This window comes from Drosophila subobscura, chromosome J, assembly GCF_008121235.1.
Source record: "Drosophila subobscura isolate 14011-0131.10 chromosome J, UCBerk_Dsub_1.0, whole genome shotgun sequence".
NCBI lineage: Eukaryota > Metazoa > Arthropoda > Insecta > Diptera > Drosophilidae > Drosophila > Drosophila subobscura.
Genome location: NC_048532.1, coordinates 1244991 through 1268223, shown reverse-complemented (window position 1 = coordinate 1268223; position 23233 = coordinate 1244991). Strand labels below are relative to the sequence as shown.

General features: G+C 42.0%; 3 protein-coding genes across 4 annotated transcripts; 2 read left to right on the top strand and 1 right to left on the bottom strand.

Annotated features, from left to right (window-relative positions):
* Positions 1–1314: 1314 nt before the first annotated feature.
* LOC117894163 (1-acylglycerol-3-phosphate O-acyltransferase Pnpla3) lies at positions 1315–14410 on the bottom strand. 2 transcript variants are annotated; one of them, XM_034801064.1, is made up of 8 exons: positions 13970–14409; positions 3197–3879; positions 2966–3132; positions 2785–2893; positions 2617–2705; positions 2284–2552; positions 1681–1881; positions 1315–1650 (listed from the first exon to the last, which is right to left on the bottom strand). In XM_034801064.1, the coding sequence occupies exons 1-7, from the start codon at positions 14127–14129 to the stop codon at positions 1700–1702; spliced, it is 1659 nt and encodes a 552-aa protein (XP_034656955.1). In that variant the 5' UTR covers positions 14130–14409; the 3' UTR covers positions 1315–1650; positions 1681–1699. The 2 variants fall into 2 exon arrangements, 1 of the variants encoding a protein (XP_034656955.1); XR_004648850.1 differs by lacking the exon at positions 1315–1650 and adding an exon at positions 2033–2166 and having other exon boundaries at positions 1759–1881; positions 13970–14410.
* Positions 14411–16682: 2272 nt separating this feature from the next.
* On the top strand, positions 16683–19559 carry LOC117894162 (tudor domain-containing protein 3). The gene is made up of 4 exons (XM_034801063.1): positions 16683–16843; positions 16896–16980; positions 17039–19135; positions 19212–19559. The coding sequence occupies exons 1-4, from the start codon at positions 16809–16811 to the stop codon at positions 19485–19487; spliced, it is 2493 nt and encodes an 830-aa protein (XP_034656954.1). The 5' UTR covers positions 16683–16808; the 3' UTR covers positions 19488–19559.
* A 2260-nt stretch (positions 19560–21819) lies between these two features.
* On the top strand, positions 21820–22572 carry LOC117894166 (H/ACA ribonucleoprotein complex subunit 2-like protein). Its single transcript, XM_034801067.1, has 2 exons — positions 21820–22152; positions 22227–22572. The coding sequence occupies exons 1-2, from the start codon at positions 21902–21904 to the stop codon at positions 22456–22458; spliced, it is 483 nt and encodes a 160-aa protein (XP_034656958.1). The 5' UTR covers positions 21820–21901; the 3' UTR covers positions 22459–22572.
* The last annotated feature ends 661 nt before the right edge of the window (positions 22573–23233 follow it).

Sequence of the window (23233 nt, the reverse complement as noted above, 5' to 3'; positions counted from 1 at the left end):
TTATGAAATTTTAATTTTTTTTTCCCCTATCAACCGGTATTATAGTATGGACATTTTTGTACCCTATTTATCTAATCATATTTCCATGAAATGGGATCGTCGCAACAATATTTATGTGTTGCCTGTGCGACAAATAAAAGGCTTAGGTGGATTTTTCTTACACGAGTTTTATTGGCTTAGACTTAGGGCTATTTTATACTAATCTTTGGTCTACTATAGGTTCCGACATAGCTTCCTTGCCGATCTCGGGCGCTTGCTTCGATCGTGCTCGACCTTTCAACTCATGCAGACAAGTGGTCTAGATGGACTTGCACATGGGTTGCCTCTTCGAATGCCTTGAGCCACTGCCGCGGGTCTCCTTTTATTGGGTAGTCGACGAGCTGCCGTGGCCGACGCCGCCTAGCCACTCGGGACTTTCATCCACGCAGTGGATAAACAGACCAAACAGACCTTAACCAACAATGCCCAATGCGTGTAAGGAACTAAAGATATTCCTCACAAATCTTTGATTTGTTTTCTGTTTATACAGATCCCGATACCAATATATGTAAACTGACCAAATGACCGCAGACTCTCGTCTGGGATCACGGTTTTCAGAGGAAAGCCATGTTGTCAATTCTACGATGCAGAACCTGCAATGACTTAAACCCTGGCCACTGGCAAGCAGACCATCTCATGAGACTTTGACCAAAGGCCAAAGGTTTCATATGCCTGCAGTTCGTTTCAATACATATTTACATATATGGGTTCAAAAACGTTTCCAGCTAATTACAAACCAAGCCGAATTTTTCTGATTATTTTTTTTTGGTATTTAATCGCTACAGCGAATTTGAATGGTCGCACGACGATGAGTCTGCATTGACCAGGTACTTCAGTTTATGTTGGGAGAATATTCGAAAAACAAATATTTTACTGAAAATTTTGACTTAAAGAGTTGTTTGTCGAACGGACACCAAAAGTAGAATGATTAATAGACTTGCAACTTTAAATTTTTCGAAAGGAATTCTAGTTATACCTGGTACTCGAAGAGTAAAGGAGGAGTAAAGGAGTATTTGTGCACAAAAGTGGATGTACATACATATGTAACGCACAGAAGGAAACGTTTTCGACCCCATATTCTTGATCAGTATCAATGGCCGAGTCTATACCTGTCTGTCTGTCAGAGACTCTTCTATTTAGTCTTCGAGTACCGGGTATAAAAAGTTTGTTTGGTTTCAAGCGGAAAATGGTACCGGGTAGTGTTATTGGTCGTTATTGCCATTTACATTTCAACAGGAAACTGTTTAAGTGCAAATTATGGGAAAAGGCAAATTGTTTGCTTTGCTCGCGAAATATTTAATATGTTTTATACTCTACTAGTTAACATCTAAGAGAATTGGGATTTACATGTATTACAAGTCGTCGGAGGGTGAGTTCCGCCTCCATTTAATAGCTTAGGTTTCTAAGCCTATTAACAAGAATGCAATTACTTCTTAATTGCCGCTAACAGGTTGACGGGAGGGGGGATACAATGGCAGCATACGCTATGTTAAGTTAGGTACATACGTTGGTCGTACTAAAGCTAGTTTTACAATATAATGGAAACGCTACTAAGGCCTTTCGCTTTGCTACAAGCCGCTTTGGAGATGTTTCGTTACAGTTCATAAGACGAGGGATACTAAAGCTACGTCCGCTGACTCATTCGCTCATCGCTCAACTCTCATTCAATTTCTATGTACATGTCGTTGCTTTGCGTGGAGGGTCTAAAACTTTGATCCGCCTCGGGATCACTGAGAACACTAGCGTCTGACTCGGCCTCAAAATCCGCTTGGGGAAAGTGTGACGTGTGTGGTTTCGGGGCATCCACATCCACATTTGGCGTCTGAGCATCGATGAAGAAGTCTGCGAAGATGGCGTAAAACATACAAATTACCTAAAATCACTTAAGATATGGACATGCATATGTATATGTGTGTGGTGTGGGATCATTTTTTTTAAAATTTTTTTCGGGATGAGAATCAACATGTATAGACATACAATTTTAATCAGTTACCTGCCACAGATAGACAATTGGTACTCTAAGAATGCTAAATATATACTAGGTGCATGAAAAGTGCGATGACTAGTGCGATGGAGTGCTTTAAAAGGCTACGTCGTGCAGTTCGGGAGTCGTGGGCATGATTTGTACTGCAAGAAAGTTTTGGTTTGTGTTAAATTTACAAATGATGAATCCCGGATGATTGGATGACATTGTGCGCTATAAAATAGGGGCCATTCCCTCCAAGCAATGAAAGTTCAACCAACCTGATTCGACGCCATTCCACTCGCTGACGACCGTGTTGTGGCTGTGCTGGTGGGGATTCGGATGATCCTCGACTGAGCCCTCGTAGATCTGTAGGTCTGTGGCCAGCTCATCGTGCTCCGTCATATCGTCAAAGTCAAATATCTCGGTTACCTTCACCTTGTTCGTGTTGTTGTCGGTGTAGTAGTAGGCGTAGAGAGCATCGTTGTGCGTTGTCATCTTGAGAACATGCTCAAAGTTATCGACATCGTCCTCCAGTGGAGTGGCACCGCTAAAATTTTCAATCGTCATTTGCAACTAACTGATCAACGGAAGGTTGTTCTCCATCTAATTACCACTCATCCACAAGAATGGAGACTCTGGGTCCATATAGCCGGTTCGAATGCAGCAATCCAGTGGCATCAAAGTGCGGCTGATCATACAGCTGCAAAATAATAAAGGCATCGATTGTTGTTTTCTTTATTTGTTCCCCAAGTGAAATGGCTTATCTAGAGCTCACTTACCGTGAATTTATTAAGCAGGCGGAGTTGCATGGCGTTATTCAATTGATTAATCAACTCTTCCACCATTTGTCGGGCTTGCTTGGTAAGTTTTGGGGTCAGTGTCGATATTCTGAGAAAAGTTTGATAATTATGTGAGTACTTTAAGAACAATTCAACAGTTTGTGTATGCAAGTAAACCTACTTGGATATGGTGGCCAGGAAGAAGTCCATAGGCACAGTCGCTGGCAGCGAGAGCAGTTTGATGCCCCGATGCTTGAAGATCCAGTTGGCAAGGCCTTTGTTCGCCTGCTCGATGTAGTCCTGTATCACATCCAAAACCGTTTGTGGCATGTTTGAGCTCAATGCGTCCTGCAAATGGTCATATATTGTTAGAAGAGCTCTGCTTATGCAAAATTAGTATAGAGTCACGTACCTTTCTATGCTTTTTGCACTCCCTGCACTCTGGATCGAACTCCTGCGGCTGGGCCACTGTCTCAGAGACGACAAACGTGGACTGTACCGCCACACAGCGACGGCAGTTAATTAGATTGTTGCGATGCAGGAATTGTAAGGCGTCGTCGAATCCCTGCTGACAAAACTTGCTGAGAAACTCCGGCCGCGGAGGGAACAGAATCCTTACAAATCGATTGATGTTCTGCCTTGAGATCTCGATGCTGGTGTTTGCCCAGTTCAGGTGGAAGAGCTGGGAGCTCTGGTCCCGCGGGCAGATGTCGCTCTCCCCGCAGAAGGGACTGACCGTAATGGTATTCTCATCTAGAATGGGCAGATTATCGGAGAAGGCACCGTCCATGTAGCGAACGCCACGGAAACGTGGCGGAAGAATTCCCGAGAAGCCCGGTATGAAGCAAGCACAGAGCAGGGCCTGTAGCACTTCTTCCCGAGACTCGAACTCAGAGATGATCACATTCTTGCCATCGTACACGCGGGTCAGGGAGATGTGCAGCCGACCGTTAACGCGCTTGTGGGCATCGTCGGGCAGATGCTTCTGCAGGCCCTCCAGCAGGCAGGTTTGTATATTGAAGGAAGGACTGAAGGGACCCAGTGAGTAGCGACGAGCCTCGTTCACCACCCGAAAGAAATCCGATGTCATGCTGCCTGCATTAGAACGGGAAGAAGACGCTTTGATTAGAATAAAATACATACAAATATAAAAATACACGTCGTATTTTGATAGTTTCGCTAATCAGCCTTGTATAATATTTGCTCTTGGATGGGCTTAATCAGGGCTATCAGGAGATCTGTTCCGTGCCTATGTCTGATGATGCTCTGGGGTTTTGCGTCATTGTGTCATCGAAAAGGTCACAACATAGTGTTCTAGCTTTGCTGCTATTATTGCTGTTGGGTGGTCCACTCGGTTATGATAGGAAGTGACGCGCAAGCCTTGAGTGGTTTGGAAGTGTTTGTTTTTGTTCGACCCCCAAGGCACGCAGCAATTAATAAACGCGTTCGCTGATAAGCAACGCAACCTCCATATCGTTCATATAAGTATGTATGTATGTATGTATGTACATATGTTTGTACATAAAAAAACTGCTGGACGGGGTGGGTTTAGCCTCTGCAAATTAATTTCTTCATTCTGGCTATAATAATGATTCAATCTGATCCCCATTCGGAGATCTGATAGATAAGGTCCTTCCCTATGGAATGGCATTTTTGTTTTCTTTTATCTTCAAAATTGTGGATACAGCAGAATTTCGCGCTTTGTGGGGGTGGAAGAGGGCGGAGCTCATTTTTCAAATACACTTGTATCAGTGTGATATCGTAACAGTCTGAAGGCAAAATTCGGTGGCTCTAGCCGTTATAGTCTCTGAGATCCAGGCGCTCAACAAGAAAGATGGACGGACGGACAGAAGGACTGCTATTTGGAAAGGCTATTTTGACTCGGCTATTGATGCTGATCAAGAATAAGCTTCCTTCTGTGCGTTACAGATGTACATCCACTTTTGTGCACAAATACAATATACCCTATTTACTCTTCGAGTACCGGGTATAAAAAGCTACTGGAAGGGCTAGGGGTTAGCCACTGGACATGCATTTCGTCATTCTGGTTCTAATAATGATCCAATTCTCTCCGGAATTGAGTTTTTAGTACTCTTATCTTTCCAATAGTGGATATAGGAGATTTTCGTCCTTTGTGGGGGCGTGGCTCAAACAAGACGGTCAGACGGACAGACAGACAGACTAGACTCCGCTATTGATGCTGATCAAGAATATATACTTCTTAGTGTTGGAAACCACAAATTCAATATCCCCTATAAGCTCTTCGAGTACTGGGTATAATAATAAGTTTCGCGGTTGGCATGTGCCATGTTCCAATGCCGATAAGAAAACTACTTCCCATGCCCAGCACTTTATAAATATTTTGATTAGATTCGAGTAGAAATGCCTATGTGCATATGTACAGTTGTGTTCAATGAAATAGTAGTGCCGAGCCACACAATTTTCACCACTATTTTTGAGACCCTTCCAGTCTTTCGAATTGATCAAGAACCCAGAAAGAATCCTGGTTTGCCTGCCATCCATCCTTGACTTTAGAAAAATACCCACAAAAACTGCTGTTCAATAAAGTAGTAGTGCTGGGTGCAAGTATTAAAAAACAAATCAAATCAATTCAAAAAAGTTGCCATCAGTAAGCTTAATTTATATATTCAATATATTGATAAAAGAATTGTTTGAATATAGCGGAACTTTTGTTTTTGAAGCGTAGAAGTATTCACTGAACGGTCCAATATTAGAGACTTTAAAATTAGACTAAAAACTAAAATCAGGAGGTATAATGGAATTCAAAACTAATTTGAATGTGCTTTTGCTGTTATGTTTAATTGATTAAATTTAAAAAAGCACCCTTAAAAATGAGTTTTTATGCGAAAAAAATAGTCTTTTAGTAGATGGTCGAAGATGGTTGAGCAAGACCAAGCTCTTAAATGTCCTCAAAAATTATTGCAAGAGATCCCCGGAAGCTACGCGTTTGAGAATAAAAGCACATGGGTACACGACACATGTTTTGAAAAATGAGGACATGAGGCATGTGGACTGGGCCGTGTCACAGTCCGAAAAATACTTTTGACAGATGAGTGTAAAGTTGATTTATATGGTAAGGAAGCCTCAAAAGAATATGTTTGGAAAATTCTTGAATTCTTGAAAAAAAACAACATTGGGAATGTTGAATTGACCCTTATGAACTAGAGCCCATATAAACTGTTACTTCCTAGCCTGGTACTGACGCATTTCATAAAGTGGTCTGTGCAAGCTTACTTTTTAATACAATACAGTAATATTACTTATGAAAAATGCTTCTCATCTTTCAACTAGGAATGGAACTCCATCCGAAAAGGTCGACCCTTTTCCATGTCTAGCTCAGTCTCTAGACCAAAATCCCAACGAAATCTTATTGTGGAATGTGAAATGTGTTATTACGATTGTAATTCTGTCAAGCAGAGCACAGTTTTGCCAAGGTGTTTAAGAATTTAGTCTCAGATCCTATTTAAGCTTTGCATACATACATTAATGCATACACATGCATTAATTCCAGTTTCGTGGTTTTTTTTTTTTAATTTTCTAAAAAAAAGTTGTATTTTTTTGTATTTGTTTTGTTTGTATTTTGGGGGTTGGCAGAAAGAAATCTCTTGGAAATGAGACTCAATTGTACAATCTCAATCTTTCGGTTGTATAACAATTGAAGTGGACGCAAAATATGGGAAACCCTGATAACAAATGCAGATGGGATGGAGAAAAACCGTCAATGAGGTAACGAAAGGAATTTCAATTGGGAAAAGCAATTTTCAATCACAACAATATAAAAACGAGAAGGGACGTGTGAGACGCTTCTTACGCGTCACAACTTTTATACCCGGCACTCAGTACTACATCTGCAACTTAGCGGTTATTTGTCAAATTTTACATTTTTTCTTCATCTGTCATCTACATCAACAACACTACTCACGCCAACACGCTCCTTTAGCTCGCCACCCTCCCCTAGAGACACACTTTGCAGAGTCAGGGCAGAGTCGCGGCAGAGGCAGAGGCAGCGGCAGAGACGTGAGGGGCAGAGGCCATAAACTGCGCGAAGCAGAGTGCGGGACTATAAGCTGCGGGACGGGGTGGGTTTGGCCACTGAAAATTAATTTCTTTGTGGCTATAATAATCACCAATTTGATGATCTGATAGATATGGTCATTCCCTACGGAATGGCGTTTTTAGTTTTCTGTTATCTTGAAAATTGTAGATTTGGGAGGTTTTCGCCCTTTTGCGGGGGCGGAAGGGGGCGGGGCTCATTTTTGAAATACACTGGTTTCAGTGTGAGCATACAGCAGTCTGGTTCCAAAATTTGGTGGCTCTAGCTCTTATAGTCTCTGAGAACTAGCCGACAAACAAGACGGACAGACGGACGGACAGACGGACAGACATGGCTCAGTCGAATCGGCTATTGATGCTGATCAAGAATATATATATACTTTATGGGGTCGGTAACGTTTCCTTCTGTGCGTTACATACAACCGTTATCCGCACAAATACAATATACCCTATTTACTCTTCGAGTACCGGGTACAAAAATACTATTTTATTGAACAGCATTTTTCATGGGTATTTTTCTAAAGTCATGTAAAACAAGAAGGTGGAAAACAAATGTGTCAGGATTCTTTCTGGGTTCTAATGTGAACCTTTCAGGCTTTCCAAAAAGGTATCACTTGTTCAATTCGAAAGAATGGAAGGGTCTCAAAAAAAGTTGTGAAAATTGTGTGGCTCGGCACTACTTTTTCATTGAACACAACTGTATGTACATGTATGTACATACATATGTAGAGATGATGTCAGTGAAGATCTTCGAGGTATTCCATTTATTCCAGAAATTGTCGTAAAGCGAATTAAAATCCTTCAGACAATACAAAACGCTAGTCTAGTCGGTCGAAAAGCACTTTGACCTGATCGAGCCCTATATATTAGCATCTGTATGTAAATATGTACATACATATATGTACATATACATATGCATATACATAATTGTAAGCCTATGTGCATTGGGACTTGACTAGGGGAAACTAACCATAGTTAGTTACTGATTATATGATATAATGCGTCTTATCATTGATTATAAAAGCACTTATGACATTGAACTATCAAGTGGAGTTTGGAATGGTGCCGAAGAGAGGCGCGTGTCCAAAAGATCGCAATAAATTTCCAGTCCTAGTGCTACACACCCCCCCTCCCCCACCACCCACCAAAAAATCACCCAGCCTTCACCCTTTACACCACACCCATTCCAAAATATCAAATTAGAATGATCGATATTCTGCTTTCCATTGTCAACAACAATAAACTAGGGAGGTGATTGCAAATAAACAACGCTATCGCATTACGTCTAGATTTCAGTTGTTGTTTTGCGGGAAAAATACAAAATGTAGTTAACGCTCGCTTACATACATATTAAAATGAAAAGCGTCGTGTGAGACGCTTCTTAAGCGTCACAACTTTTATACCCGGTACTCAGTAGAACATCTGTACCTTAACCGTTTTTATATTTTACATTTTATCTACATATTTCATCAACATCTACATCACTTCTCACGCCAACACGCTCCTTTAGCTCGCACCCCTCACAGTCTCACAGTCCCCTGAGTCCACCCCTCTTTTTTTTTTATCTTGAAAACTGTATCTTTTGGAGGTTGTCGCCCTTTTGCGGGTGCGGAAGGGGGTGGGGCTAATTTTTGAAATACACTTGTAACAGTGTGAGCATACGGAAGTCTGGATGCAAAATTTGGTGGCTCTAGCTTTTATGGTCTTTGAGATCCAGGCGCTCAACAAGACGGACGGACGGACGGACGGACAGACAGACATGGCTCAATCGACTCGGCTATTGATGCTGATCAAGAATATATATACTTTATGGGGTCGGAGACGTTTCCTTCTGTGCGTTACATACAACCGTTATTCCCCACAAATACAATATACCCTATGTACTCTTCGAGTACCGGGTATAAAAATCCAAATTCACAGTAACAAAGATCAAATTTTAGCTCGCCCCCCTCGCCTTTTTAGTTTTCTTTTATCTTCAAAATTGTAGGTTTGGGAGGCTTTCGCCTTTTTGCGGGGGCGGGGCTCATTTTTGAAATACACTTGTAACAGGGTGAGCATACAGAAGTCTAGATGCAAAATTTGGTGGCTCTAGCTTTTATGGTCTCTGAGATCCAGGCGCTCATAAGGACGGACGGACAGACAGACATGGCTCAATCGACTCGGATATTGATGCTGATCAAGATTATACATACTTTATGGGGTCGGAAACGTTTCCTTCTGTGCGATACATACAACCGTTATACCCCACAAATACAATATACCCTATTTACTCTTCGAGTACCGGGTATAAAAACGCCGTAGGGAATGACCATATCAAATTGGGATCCGATTGGCCGCTGGCTCTGACTCTGCCGTGAGTCTGCAGTGTGTGGGTCTAGGGAAGGGGGGCGAGCTAAAGGAGCGTGTTGGTGTGAGAAGTTTTGTAGATGTAGATGACAGATGAAGAAAAAATTTAAATTTTGACATATAACCGCTAATGTACAGATGTAGTACTGAGTGCCTTGTTATCACACGCCTTGTCTGCTGAGCGCGAGCGGAACAGATATATGTACATCTGTACGTATATATGTACATACATATGTACAAACGCATGCATGCATTTTATGCTGCTTTCCATTGAACGCTGAATGCAGAAAACTTTCAACAAAAGAGCAGAGCAAGGCGGAAGAGCCCCTCTGCTCCGCCAGCTGGAGCGGCACATATCCCCGTTTTTCTGGTATAACATACTGTATGTACATACATATGTTTATAGCCCGACAAGAAGCTGCGCTCTTCTGCTCCGTTCCGACTCCGCACCCCACATTTCCTCTCTCACTTGTGAAGGCAAAAGAAGAACGCCTCATCACGTGATATTGCGGTTGTATTGGACAAGAATTTCTGCTTCTTCCGCTCAACGAAATGTGGTGCATACAGTACGAACAAAAATTAAGCAAACATTTAGGCACATTTATTTATAAAGAAGGAAATATGTATGTATAAAAGCTGTGCTCTCTGAAAGATATGAAAGGTATGCACTAGAATAATGGACTTCTTGTTCAGACTGTACAAGTTTCCTGTTTTCAAACATACAGTCCAATCTTGGCAACATATTTTGGACCGGCCTTCTAAAATGCTTCTACTTCCTTCTTCTGGTGTGCAGGGTGGTTTCCTAGAGAGGAAGAGACTTTTACATCTGCCCTTCAGCTGAATTCACGCGAATGAGACCCATAACCAGCTTGTGTAACGCTATCTCCACGATATGCCGATTAGTTTTTTTTTTGCCGCAGAAGGAAAGTGTGTCAATCAACAATGATTCTACATGCATGTTACTTCAAAATCCCATATATATGTAAATATGTACATACATACATACATACATATGTACATTGGAAAATGATTGTGTGCGAGATCAGCGAAAGATACGCTACTCATAGAGGACCCCACAAAGCCTTATTGAAGTTAACTGATAAGAGGCCAAATATATGTACATATGTATATTATAAAAGCCAGCTGCAAATTAACATACAAACGTACATACAATATATATGTATGTATGTGTAATTATTTGCTTTGTGCTCCAATGTGTTGGACATAGGGAACTAAGCCCATATCAATTGACGTCAAGTGCGGGGCAGGGATGTTTTCATTTTGCTGTATGTACATATTTATATACATATATTGATATACATATGTACGAGTATGAGTACATATACATACAAAGATCAATCTAAGCCGAAACAAAGAACTTATTGCGCGACTTGAATTAACAACTGCACTTGACTCATATTGCAAAATGTAACAACATCGAATCAGTCAATAGTATATGTACATATGTACATAGGTATGAATGCACTTGTATGAGTATATCTGATACACCCTAAACTTGGACTTTGGGCGACGGCTATCAGGGGACAACAATGGCAGCACATAATAAATATGACTCCCACATGATAAGAGACAAGTAAAGGTAATTTCTGTAGATAAGCCATGAAGCTTCAAATACGAATTCGTATTCAATATGTACATTTCAATGTACCGATGATGAATTGCAGTTAATAATTCTAAAATTTCTGATAGCAGGAGAGTAGGAAGCTTGAAGGTCGGCCATTGGCTCTTATTAACTAAATATCAATACAATATGTACATATACATACATATGTAGATATTTGTGTTTATAAGTCCCGCTACAGAAGTCACCCCAGCTCCCCAGACAGTCTTTGCTCTTGAACCCCAAAGAATATCCATCAAAACAAGGCGATTTACACCGACTGATAACTCCTCGTGGAATAGGCCCAGGTCCTTGGCAGTGTCAATGCAAGGCAAATAAACTATTGCAATGGGAAAATGGAACAACGAAATTAGATTATCTCTACACAAAGGGTACACGAATGACTTCTTCGCGAGCCAAGTGCTCCGGCACTTTGCCGCACTTTCCAGTGTTTTAAGCAGCAAACGGTTGATAAACAAGAGCGCAGTTTTGTATGTTGATCATTTGCTAAAGCAACCTTGACTGGTATCTCCAGGTAACTGCGGCAATTAAAGTGGCTTTTAAAATTAAAGATCCCACTGACCTGTGCGTGTGTCTAATGCATTGCTTTACCTGTTAAATTTCACCTGTTAGATGCACAGGCTGTCGTACTTTCTTGATAGGCGAGACAAAAGTGGTTTCAGAAATAAGCATCAATAATATCAGGTAGGAGGAGGAAATGTGCAATGAGAGTGCATTGAGAGGAGATCCAAATGTGCAAAAGGGAATAATTCAGAGTGATGCACCATCGACAGCGGAGGGTGATGATCATCCAACGGCATCGACAAGAACACTCAAGACGATTGATTATTTTAACGATCGAACGCTGCTGACGTTATTCCCCGCCGATTACATTGGCCGACACGATTTTTCCTCAAGAAACCAAACCTACTTTTTCTGAGAGATATGGGGCTTATAAATGGTCTGATGATATATTTTTTGTTCTATGCCAAAACTTTTTTTTCAAACAATTTTTAAAAACTGCTATTTTTATTTAAGCCATTTCTTGAGAGTAGCTCTTATTTTTTTCCCATAACTTAAGTATCTAGCATCTGGTTGTAATGATCTAAAATTTATATTCTAAATGCATCTATAAAGTGTACCCAAACACTTAGTGGTTTTAGTTAACTGTCAGGGGATTATTAAGCTTTATGCGGTATTTATACCCGGTACTCGAAGAGTAAATAGGGTATATTGTATTTGTGCGAATAACGGTTGTATGTAACGCACAGAAGGAAACGTTTCCGACCCCATAAAGTATATATATTCTTGATCAGCATCAATAGCCGAGTCTATGTCTGTCTGTCTGTCCGTCCGTCCGTCTTGTTGAGCGCCTGGATCTCAGAGACCATAAAAGCTAGAGCCACCAAATTTTGCATCCATACTTCTGTGTGCTCACACTGTTGCAAGTGTATTTCAAAAATGAGCCACGCCCCCTTCCGCCTCCGCAAAAGGCCTCCCAAATCTCAAATTTTGAAGATAGCAGAAAACTAAAAACGCCATTGGGATACGATTGGATCATTATTATAGCCACAATAAAGAAATTAATTTGCAGTGGCCAAACCCACCCCGTCCCGCAGCATTCACACTCTGCTTCGCGCTGTTTATGGCCTCTACCCCTGACACGTCTCTGCCTATGCCTCTGCCTCTGCCGCGACTCTGCAGTGTGTGTCTATAGGGGAGGGTGGCGAGCTAAAGAAGCGTGTTGGCGTGAGCAGTGTTGTTGATGTAGATGACAGATGAAGAAAAAATGTAAAATTTGATAAATAACCGCCAAAGAGCAGATGTAATACTGAGTGCCGGGTATAAAAGTTGTGACGCGTAAGAAGCGTCTCACACGTCCCTTCTCGTTTTTTTAAAGTAAATTTTGCTTTAAAACCCCAGGAAAAGTCGAAACAAAAATTAACAACTAAGTGTTTTAGGCCAATTTTTAGCTGCATCAAAAAGCTTTGCAGAATGTGTAATCGATGTATGTACATCTACATCACGACCATTTAGCTCGCCCCTAGGGCCACACACTGCACGAATCAGAGTGCGGAATGAGAGAATGTGCAAAAAAAGAAGCTGCTGGACATTCTGGCTATAATAATGATCCAATCTAATCCCAATTCGATGATCTGATAGATATGGTCATTCCCTACGGAATGGTATTTTTAGTTTTCTCTTACACATTGTGGATATAGCAGATTTTCGACCTTTGTGGAGGAGGAAGGGAGTGGGGCGAATTTTTGAAATACACTTGTAATACACTTCCTTGAAGAAAAAAAAGATCGATTTTGTCGTGTAGTGTTATAAATGGCGACCGCGTGCCAGTGCTCCCTTGGTCAAATGATAAGGCCGTATTCCATTCATACACACATACAAACTTACATATGTATTTACATATTGCACAAAAACCATGATTTATACTCCGACATTTGTTTCGATCTCTTTCCACTAGTTTGTCTCCTTTTGATTGAAATTTGTATGTTATAAAGTTTATACCCATTATACAAACGGAGCGTTACACAAATACACGAATACCCACAAACACATTTAAATATCAAAAGCAATATCAAGACTTATAAATATCCCATCCCACAGTAGTATATACATAGACTTTTACAATAACAACACATTCCTAAATAAGTTCCGTTGAACGCGCCTCTCAAGCAAAACAAACAGCTCGACCTTCAGCATGTATGTATGTATGTATGTTCACACATATATGCCACACAGCGTACGAATGTAGATTCCATGTGAATACATATGTACATATATGCGCTTGTTTTGTGTAACCCGCCCCTTTATTTGTTTCGTTGTTGTCGCTTTACAAAAATGCGTTGTCCCTGCCCATGAAACATGTTTTCGTGTTGATTTCAGCTGCGTCGTAGTTTTCATGGCAGAGACGAGCCCCCTCGACAATTTGGAGCACTCACACACAATAGTAGGTTCCCGAACGAACTTCCTTGTGACCCACAAACACGAAACAGTCAATCAAATGACGAGTCACTGAACTGGAGTCAGCTGTTCTTTGTACATACATATGTACATATGTACACATATTTGCATTTATGTACATTCATACATAAGTGCATGCGGCAAAAATCAAAACACAAAACTCACCTAATGGCAAATCACAGAGCAAGCAGCATGCTGCCAGGGAACCCGCCGAAGCTCCACCAATTTTCTCTAGCAATAGGTGTGGAGCATACTTCTTGAAGCAGACGGCGACTCCAACGTGGTAGATACCCAAGAATCCGCAACCAGCAAATGATAGATTCATGCTTTGAATACTATGTATGTGTGTATGTATTTCGACTGAGAACAAGTTGACGTTTTTTTCTTTTGCAAGTTTCTTCGTTCTTGTCTTGCCCTTTCTTCTCGCACTTTCCAATGAAATGTTTCTTTTTTGTCTTTGTCTTGTTTACAATTTTCCTGCGCAGATCGTTTGCGATGAAAATTTCCGAATGTGTAATAGCTCTCGTTGTGTTATTCGTTATATGTTTTGTTATCACTTTTCTTTTTTTTTTGTATTTAATCGCTACAGCGAAATTGGATGTTTTCACTTCAATAATAAAATTATTTCTGGCCCGCACTTCTGATGTTTCTGTGTGTCTTCCCGTTATTTGTGTTGTCGTTTCCAGCTGACCACGGATGTATCGATTAAATATACCGTCTGACCCTCAAAAACATACCAAAATAAACCTTCTCATTTTTTAAATATACCGTAAATAACCAAATCCAGCACAAAACGGGATACTCACTTATGATATTCCATTTAAAATTACTAGGCTTTAAGCCTAGTACTCAGATCGAAAATAAGGGGCTGCTAAAAAAATCAGGGATAATATTCGTATGGAACCGATAAGAAATTTTTGTGCGCACAATTTACTTTCTAGCGGCTGTACGCCAGGCAGTACTCAGATCGACAAAAAAACAGGCCGAAATAATCTAGAAAGTCAGACGATAGTATTTTGTGGTATCGATGGTATTTGTGTGGTATTAATAGTATTTGTGTGGTATTCGTTGGTATGTTGCTAGCAGCTCGAAAAATAAAGATTTGTTTTATATTCCGAGAGGGTACCTAGCAAACACAGAGTAAAGTCTCAATCAAATGGAGCCAACAATGCAGCTGAAGTTGAAAGATAAATGACCACCGTGCTTCTAAACGAGCTTAAGGCCATCAAACGGCAAAAAAGGAAACAATTATTATAGATTAATGAGATTATATTGAATTTATTTGCATTTTAAATTTGTTTGACTTATTTGAACGCCAGTATCTTCATGTTGCCAAGACACAGACCCGGCTGGGCTGTTAACAAAATGTTTTAAGTTGTTTTCCTTTTGGGACCAAGTGCTACTATACAGGGTCGTGCCAAGGGGCGATGGTGACAATCTGGGCTCGAAACTATCCAATTTTGAAAAGGAAGGGTGCTTGGAGGCGCCGATTTAAAACTTTGCCACGGGCGCACATATTCCTTGGCACGGCCTAGCTGCTCCACCAATCAAAGAAGTCTGCAGATGTTATTCCCAGCCATATTCAAATTCTCTGTCATAATTTCAAACTGCGGAATATGCAAAGGGTATCGTTTCATGGGTTTCCATAAGTGAACACATATTTATATGATTTATAATACTCAAATGTATTGACAACGACCGTCCTGGTTTCTTTCCTGAAGATATGGGTTTAATCAAAGTTGTCGTCGCTTATTTCTTTGATTTTCCTCCTCCTCCGATCATGCAAGAGCCGCCAGTTTCACTAAAATAATCTCCTGCATGGATCCATTTTGCATTCATTGTTTTATTAACATTGTGTTTAATTTTCACACATTTTCAAAAAGGTAAACACAACAAAACAGCTGCATGAGAAGTGTAACCGTACGGAATGCGCTTTTCACCTCTGATCACATTCTGCTGCTAGCAAAATATGTATATTGCAAATTTTGCTAGCAAGTTTTTTTTTCGATCTGGGTGCTTGTTCAGCAAAACGAAGTTTTTTACAACCAGGTCTAAGATACTTCAGTTATGTAAATAAACAAACCGCTGACTCTGAAAAAAGCTTGAAAAAATTCCCGACTTTAAAAGTTCTACAAAAAAAAGGTTGGCCATAGAAAACAAATTATTGTCATCAACATATCTAAGCCCCATATCCTTCATAAAAAGTGGGTTTGGTTCCTTGAGGAAAAATCGTGCCGGGTAGTGTAATCTTTTTTCAGTTGTTAAGTTGCTCACTTGTTCACTCAGTTGTTCACTTGTACATTAAGTTGGTATTCTTATGTTTATTATATTCTATTAATTTGCAGAAATAAAACAGACGCCACGCTATAAGGTAAGTTGCCACACAGTTCAGAGAAAGCAAGTGAACAACTGAACCCTCTTTAAAAGTGAGCACCTGAGCTTGTTGACTAATATTTACCCAACTCTAATATGTATGTACATACATATGTAGTATGTACTTGATCAGTGTTTTTGATGAGGGAATTCATGGAATCGGATTTTCGGAAATGGATCGTGAAAACAGTTGCTTTTGACTCATGTCGATAGATGATATATCGACAAGGGCAGGCAGAAGAAACGAGGTATAGCTGTTTCTAACTCAGTCATAAACTCATTGACTGAAATATTCAAACAGCTAGCACCATGTGGCGCCATGTCGTGGTACTATCGCCAAAACATATCGCTTTTGTGGTACATTTTCAAATTACACTACGAACTATTTCCGATATGCTGTGCGCATTGACATTCATACGTAGATATATTCTTGATTCATGATCTTCTTTCATTCTTTATTTATTTACTCGGCAATTGGTACTTGGATTTCTGGCAATTTCCGATGCTGCCATACCGAAATCGCGATAGTGGGGGTTTGCTACGCGCATCTCTAGTGAGTATACATCTAACAAATTTTCCATCGCTATACGAATTCGCTGTGAAGCTTGCAAAAATACGTTCTCATGAAAAAATGGAACTAGCCAGAAAATTGCGTGAAAGCGGATGGTAAGTGAGCCATTAACATCTCGAAATCGATAGCCACTAACCGCTCACACAGGCACCTAACGGACGACGGCATCAAGACTCTCACCGCCGCTGTGGGGGGCGAGGACACTCGCAAAATTATTGATGAGGCACTAAACGTGAGTTAGTAGGCGGACCGGCTGGCAGGCGTCTAAAAGCTGTTCTTATTGATTTTAGCGCGATATCCGCGACATTGGCGGTGGAGCTCTACCTGTTAAGCGCGACGATGCCCCTATTTCCGGCTGCATTGTACTGCAGGTTCAGCGGGTCCGTAATATTGCGGCTCCCAAGTGCAACGAAGAGTCAAAGACGGCGCCACGCCTCTTACAACTGGACTTGACCGATGGCCAGAATTGCATACAGGGTCTGGAGCTGGAATCTGTTCCGGCGCTCAATCTGAACGTGGCGCCCGGCTCAAAGATCTACTTCAAGGCGGAGAAGCTGCAGCTAATGCAGGGATTCCTCCTGCTGCGTCCCAATGAACTGCAACTGCTGGGTGGTCGCGTCGACGCAATGTACGAGAAGTGGGATCTGGCCCGCACCATGCTCAAATATGCTCGAAGCGGGCGTCCGTTGAACGGAACGTCCGTGCCGCCGCCCTGGGTGGCCTTTGGCAAGAAATTCGACTCGACGACCGACCGCAATTTTAGGAGCCACGCCTTAAGCGATAAGGACAAGCCGGCCAGAGAGAACGACGAATTCAATGCTATGCGCAGTGAGGCCATTGCAGTGGCCACCAAAGCCGGTGGCAAGAAGGTCTTTGGTGGCGGTGGCCAAAACATCGTAGACCACAACATCAAGAAGATTCTCGACAAGGGTTTCTCCGAGGAGGAGGCCAGAAGCGCCCTGCACGTCACCCGCAACAATTTGGAGAGGGCTCTGTTCAACCTCAAGCGCCGCAAAGATTCCGGCAGTGGGCCCGTCGAAATGGACGTGCGTCTTGGTCGCAGTGAAAGGCACGGCAGAGATGGCAAACGAGGCGCCAGCAGCAAAGATGAAGCCGAGGCAGCCAAACCAGCAGCCAATGCCACTCTCTTCGATTTTCTCACAACTAAACTGCCCGCAACGGAGGCAGGCACAAGCGTCACCGCCACCGAATCCTCCGCTGTCGCATACACTGCCAACAGCTCAGTATTTAAGCAATTTGGCTCCCGGTTCGGGGAATCTTCAACGGCTAACAAATTTTCAGACCGTTCTCGCTTCGAGAACAATGTCTCGAGCAGCTTTGCCGCTAATCGTGGCGGTTACTCTGGCCCAGGTCGTGGCGGGGCGCGTAACAGAGGCGGTGCGCGAGATGAACGTCCGCCCAGAGAGGAGCGACCGGCACGAGATGATCGCCCCCGTCGGGAGGAGCGGCCACCTAGAGATGATCGTCAACCGAGGGATCGCGGGGGTGCATTAAATGACCGGGGCAGTGGACGCAACAAGCCAGAGCAGGCACCAATAAAAAATTCCAATCGCAATGGCCCAGAAAATCCACCAATAAAAAGCAATCCAGAGGTCAAATCTGAGCCGGAGGCTCCGAATTCCAAGGACCAAGCTGCTAACCGTCGTGGGAGTGAGCGTCGGGGAGGCGGCTCATTGCGTGTTGAGAATGGAACTGGCAACAGACGACGGCCGCAGCAGGGAATTAATTCGGGAGCAGGAGCTGGAGTTGCAGCAGCTAAGCCAGAGCCTAAGCAGCAGAACTATTCGGGTGAGGACTTCAATTCGCGCCTGAACAAAGTCACCGAAGACACTGCAAATCTTAAAGTGAGTGCACCGAAGCGAGAGAGTCAACCACGCCGTCAGCGAGGCCAAGGACAGCCGAACCGTCAGCGAACGGAGTCTCCGCAAACTGCACAGGGTTCACAGCCTTACCAGAAGCCCGAAAGGGCCCCGCAGACACCGAGGCAGCAGCATCAGAACCATCAACCCCATTATAATCCATTCAAGCAATCAATTGCCAACTACAGTCAATTGCCCAACGGGTATACATATGATCCCAGCAAGATAATGGGTTTCCAGAGCAAGGAGACAAACGAGTTCGCAATGAGCCTGCTGAAGAGTCAGGGCACGGGTGCCTCGGCTGCTCCAGCGGAGTCGAAGGCAGTCCAAGAAGTTCTGCAAGTAGCAAGTCAGCCGTCTCCGCCGTCGCTTTTTGCCGGCATCAATCCTCAGCCACGGGCGGTGACTCCTGCAGCGGCACCCCAGCAATTTGGAATGTTGCCCTGCGATGGATGGATGTGGGAGAAGGGCGACTTGTGCATGGCCAAATACTGGGATGATGGGCGCGTAAGTTTCAAACAATTCCATTTCTCGACAGTGACCCCCACTAATTTGACCACCTTCTTATCCTCAATTCCGACAGTATTATGAGGCTGAGATAACGGGAGTCTCGGATAAAACTTGTGTGGTCTTCTTTATGGGCTACGGAAATCATGAGGAGGTCCTCAAGGGCGACATTCTGCCCATAACAGATGCCCAGAATAGGCCCCTGAGTAATGTGCAGCATGGGGCACCGCAGCCGCTGCAGGAGCAGAACCAGCCCCAGCATCAGTTGCAGCAGCAGCACTCGCGTTACCGCAGCGATCGCCAGGCCCAGCAGCAGCAGGTATATGTGCCACCGCATAAAAGAGAACATTGAAAAAGTCTTTGAATACACTTATAAATCCATTGAAATTTTTCGAATAAATAACTTTACAGTGTATTCAAATTATTACCGTCGCTCCCATCAAGATTTTCCTGTACGCAGATTCGATGGTTACGCGATGATTGTCGTAAGTGTTCCTCTCTACGTTCTCATCGACGAGCGAATTGAATACAATCACTACGCACATAACAACACATAGAAACTTCAAAAAGCTAAAAAACTTGCTGCATAAAGAGTATAGGGGATAGGGACCCAGGGCCTTCGGCTCATGTTGGCGATGCTTTCGGCATCGGCATCGGCATGAGGGTAGTCTTAAGTTTGAAGGGGATGTGAGCTCAGAAGCAACAAAAGATTGCAAATGTTTCAAGCCCTCAAAATTAAAGCTCATATGAAGTCGAGAACAGAGGCGACGACGAGAACAGCAATTAGAAAGTTGTATGTACATACGTACATACATTTATCTGAAAAGATTTCTCTGTAAGAAATGAATTTGGTAACAATGTTAATAATACGGCAGCAACGAAGTCGTGAAGCGACACGATTATATCACTAAGCAAACAACTGGTAGAGGCTGCAAATCGACTTCAAACTGGCTGCCTAATACGGTTTAGTGGATTGGCTCCCAGAGAGAGAGAGAGAGAGCTTGGCGTTGGCTCTCTTGAGCATTAAACGCAAACCTACTCTCGCAAAAAAAAAATGTTGTTTCCTTTTCAAGTCTGCTTCGTAATTTCATGTGTGCGGTGACACCTATGTACATACTAACATGATGGCAATGCGTGTATCCATTCTCGACTTCAATTTTTAGCGCTTGAGACGTTTGGCATTTTTCTGTTGCTTCTGAGATCACATACCATTCCAAATGAATACCCTCAAGACTTTATGAAGAAGCTTGCCCCACAATATCAAAATAAATATATTTTGTGTGACCTTTATATGCTTTATTTAATTTAGGATGAAAGGGGTAACGGATAAAAACATCTAAATATGTTTACAAATAATGAATAACGGCAATTGCAAATTGGCGATGCAAATATTTTCCATTAGAGTATTCAGCGTACACTGTGTGAATAAACATAGAGAGACACACACGAGACTACGAAAGCGACTTGAAAAGAAAAAACAAATAAATTCTTTTTCCGCACAGCTGCCATGTCTCCACTTATAACTCTATGTCCATATGTCTATGGACGCCATGACCATATCTATCAAATCACTAAATTTGTGAGAAGTGTTGTAGATGTAGATGACAAATGAAGAAAAAATTTAAAATTTGACAAATAGCCGCTAATGTACAGATGAAGTACTGAGTGCCGGGAATAAAAGTTGTGACGCGTAAGAAGCGTCTCACACGTCTCTTCTCGTTTGTAAACCTATTTAGATGTTTATATCCGTTACCCCTTTCATCCTAAATTAAATAAAGCATATAAAGGTCACACAAAATATATTTATTTTGATATTGTGGGGCAAGCTTCTTCATAAAGTCTTGAGGGTATTAATTTGGAATGGTATGTGATCTCGGAAGCAACTGAAAAATGCCAAACGTCTCAAGCGCTAAAAATTGAAGTCGAGAATGGATACACGCATTGCCATCATGTAGGTATGTACATAGGTGTCACCGCACACATGAAATTACGAAGCAGACTTGAAAAGGAAACAAAACTTTCTTTTTGCGAGAGTAGCTTTGCGTTCAATGCTCAAGAGAGCCAATGCCAAGCTCTCTCTCTCTCTCTGGGAGCCAATCCAGTAAACTGATTAGGCAGCCAGTTTGAAGTCGATTTGCAGCCTCTACCAGTTGTTTGCTTAGTGATTATATAATATGCATCAAATTTAAAATAAAGCAGTATAGTATCTGCATATAAAACAATTACAGCTTACAACTACAATAACAGCTTTTATTTCTATATTTATTTCTTGGCAACCCCCAAGGGTCCTGGCACCAACCCCCACCCCACATTCTGCACATGTCACACGCTAAACCCCGGAAAACAAAATTAATACATCAAAACGAATTTTCGTTCAATTGCAGTTTAGTAAGTCAACGCACCAACACATACGTTACATGCGGTGTCCATGTGAATCAAGACAAAACAGGCTTCAAGCGCTAAAAAATACCAAGCAATACATGTGCATCATTGGCTGATTTTTCTACACGCTCGGGGTACGCTTCACGCACACAGCGGGGTTACGTTTAGCCTCCTCAGAATGACCTATCTATAAGCTGTATGGCTAGTGGTGCTGGGATTTTGGCATAAAAATATCACGATATAAATATATTATTGAAAAAATATCGATGTATTGATATTTTGATATATTTCTAACAACCCTAGTTCGCGGTCACACTGCACCAACACGTGTTTCGGTCGTCTTGAATAAAAAAAAATATTTTAAAAATCTATATTCTTTAGAATATGATGAAGGTAAAAGTAGAGCGCCCTGGTGATGCCAACGAGTCCGTCCAGATCAGTGGAGACGTGACCATTAAGGAGGAGGAGACCTATGACGACAAACTTTTGTTTGTGAATGCGATAGCCAAGCCAATGGCGGGCAAGAAACTCGCCAAGAAGTGTTATAAACTGGTAAAAAAGGCCATGAAACACAAGACGTATCTGCGGAATGGACTTAAGGATGTGCAGACACGTTTGCGCAAGGGGGAAACAGGGTTAGTATGAGTTATCTGCAATCTGCATGGGAAGAGCCAAAGCTGAGGACCCCATCTTTTTCCTCCCTTAACAGCATTTGCATCTTTGCTGGCGATGTGACACCTGTGGACATCATGTGTCATCTGCCTGCCGTCTGTGAAGAAAAGGGCATTCCCTATGCGTACACCCCGAGTCGTGCAGACCTAGGTGCCGCCATGGGCGTCAAGCGGGGGACAGTTGCGCTGCTCATCCGGCAGAACGATGACTACAAGGATCTGTACGACGAGGTCAAAGAGGAGTTGTCCGGCCTGAATGTCCCCATCTAAACCATTAGAATTAAGTTTCGTATCCACTTTAGAATCTAGTTAAGCTTATCGAACTAATAAAGGTCTGTAATCTTCCCAATGGTAGCTTTCGCTGCCGCCAAAAGAATCCAAGCATTCGGCCTTTTCTTTTTTTCTGTCCCTTGGGGATCTTTTTTTGTATTTTTGATTTTGTAATTTTGTTCAAAAGTATTTTCAGCGGAGCTGAATTCATATAAATTTGTGTGTACATTTTCAATACAATTGAGGGGCGGGGCGGGGATTTTGTTAATAATGTCTCATGTTATCCTTGTATGCAAGAGGGCTTCGTGCTAAATGAGTTTTTGGGTGTTTAGTTCGATTTTTTTTTTTAATTTTACGTAAAATTTAACACTAAATGTCGTGTTTATTCGTATTCGTGTGCAATGTATTTATTACCTAGAATCTCCGTTTAACAAATGACGTGAGTGTGTGTTGTTGTTTGGATAATTTAAAGTACAATGATTAAATAATTGTAGTTTATATGTATGTATGTATGTAAACATCTAATCTAATAAGTATGCTTGCATATATAGGTATGTTTGCTATCAAGTCTCTAGCCAATTAGTATAAAAAATCAAGGATAGATTAAATACTTGTATCGAAATTGAATTGAGTAACATTCACAAAAACGGAACAAGATGAACGGGATGGATGTGTGTGACCAGCTGATTACACAAAGCAGTAGGGACTGTAACGGTAATTAAAACACCCATCAGACAAATTTGACTGAGCAAGGAACAAATAATTCGTACAATAC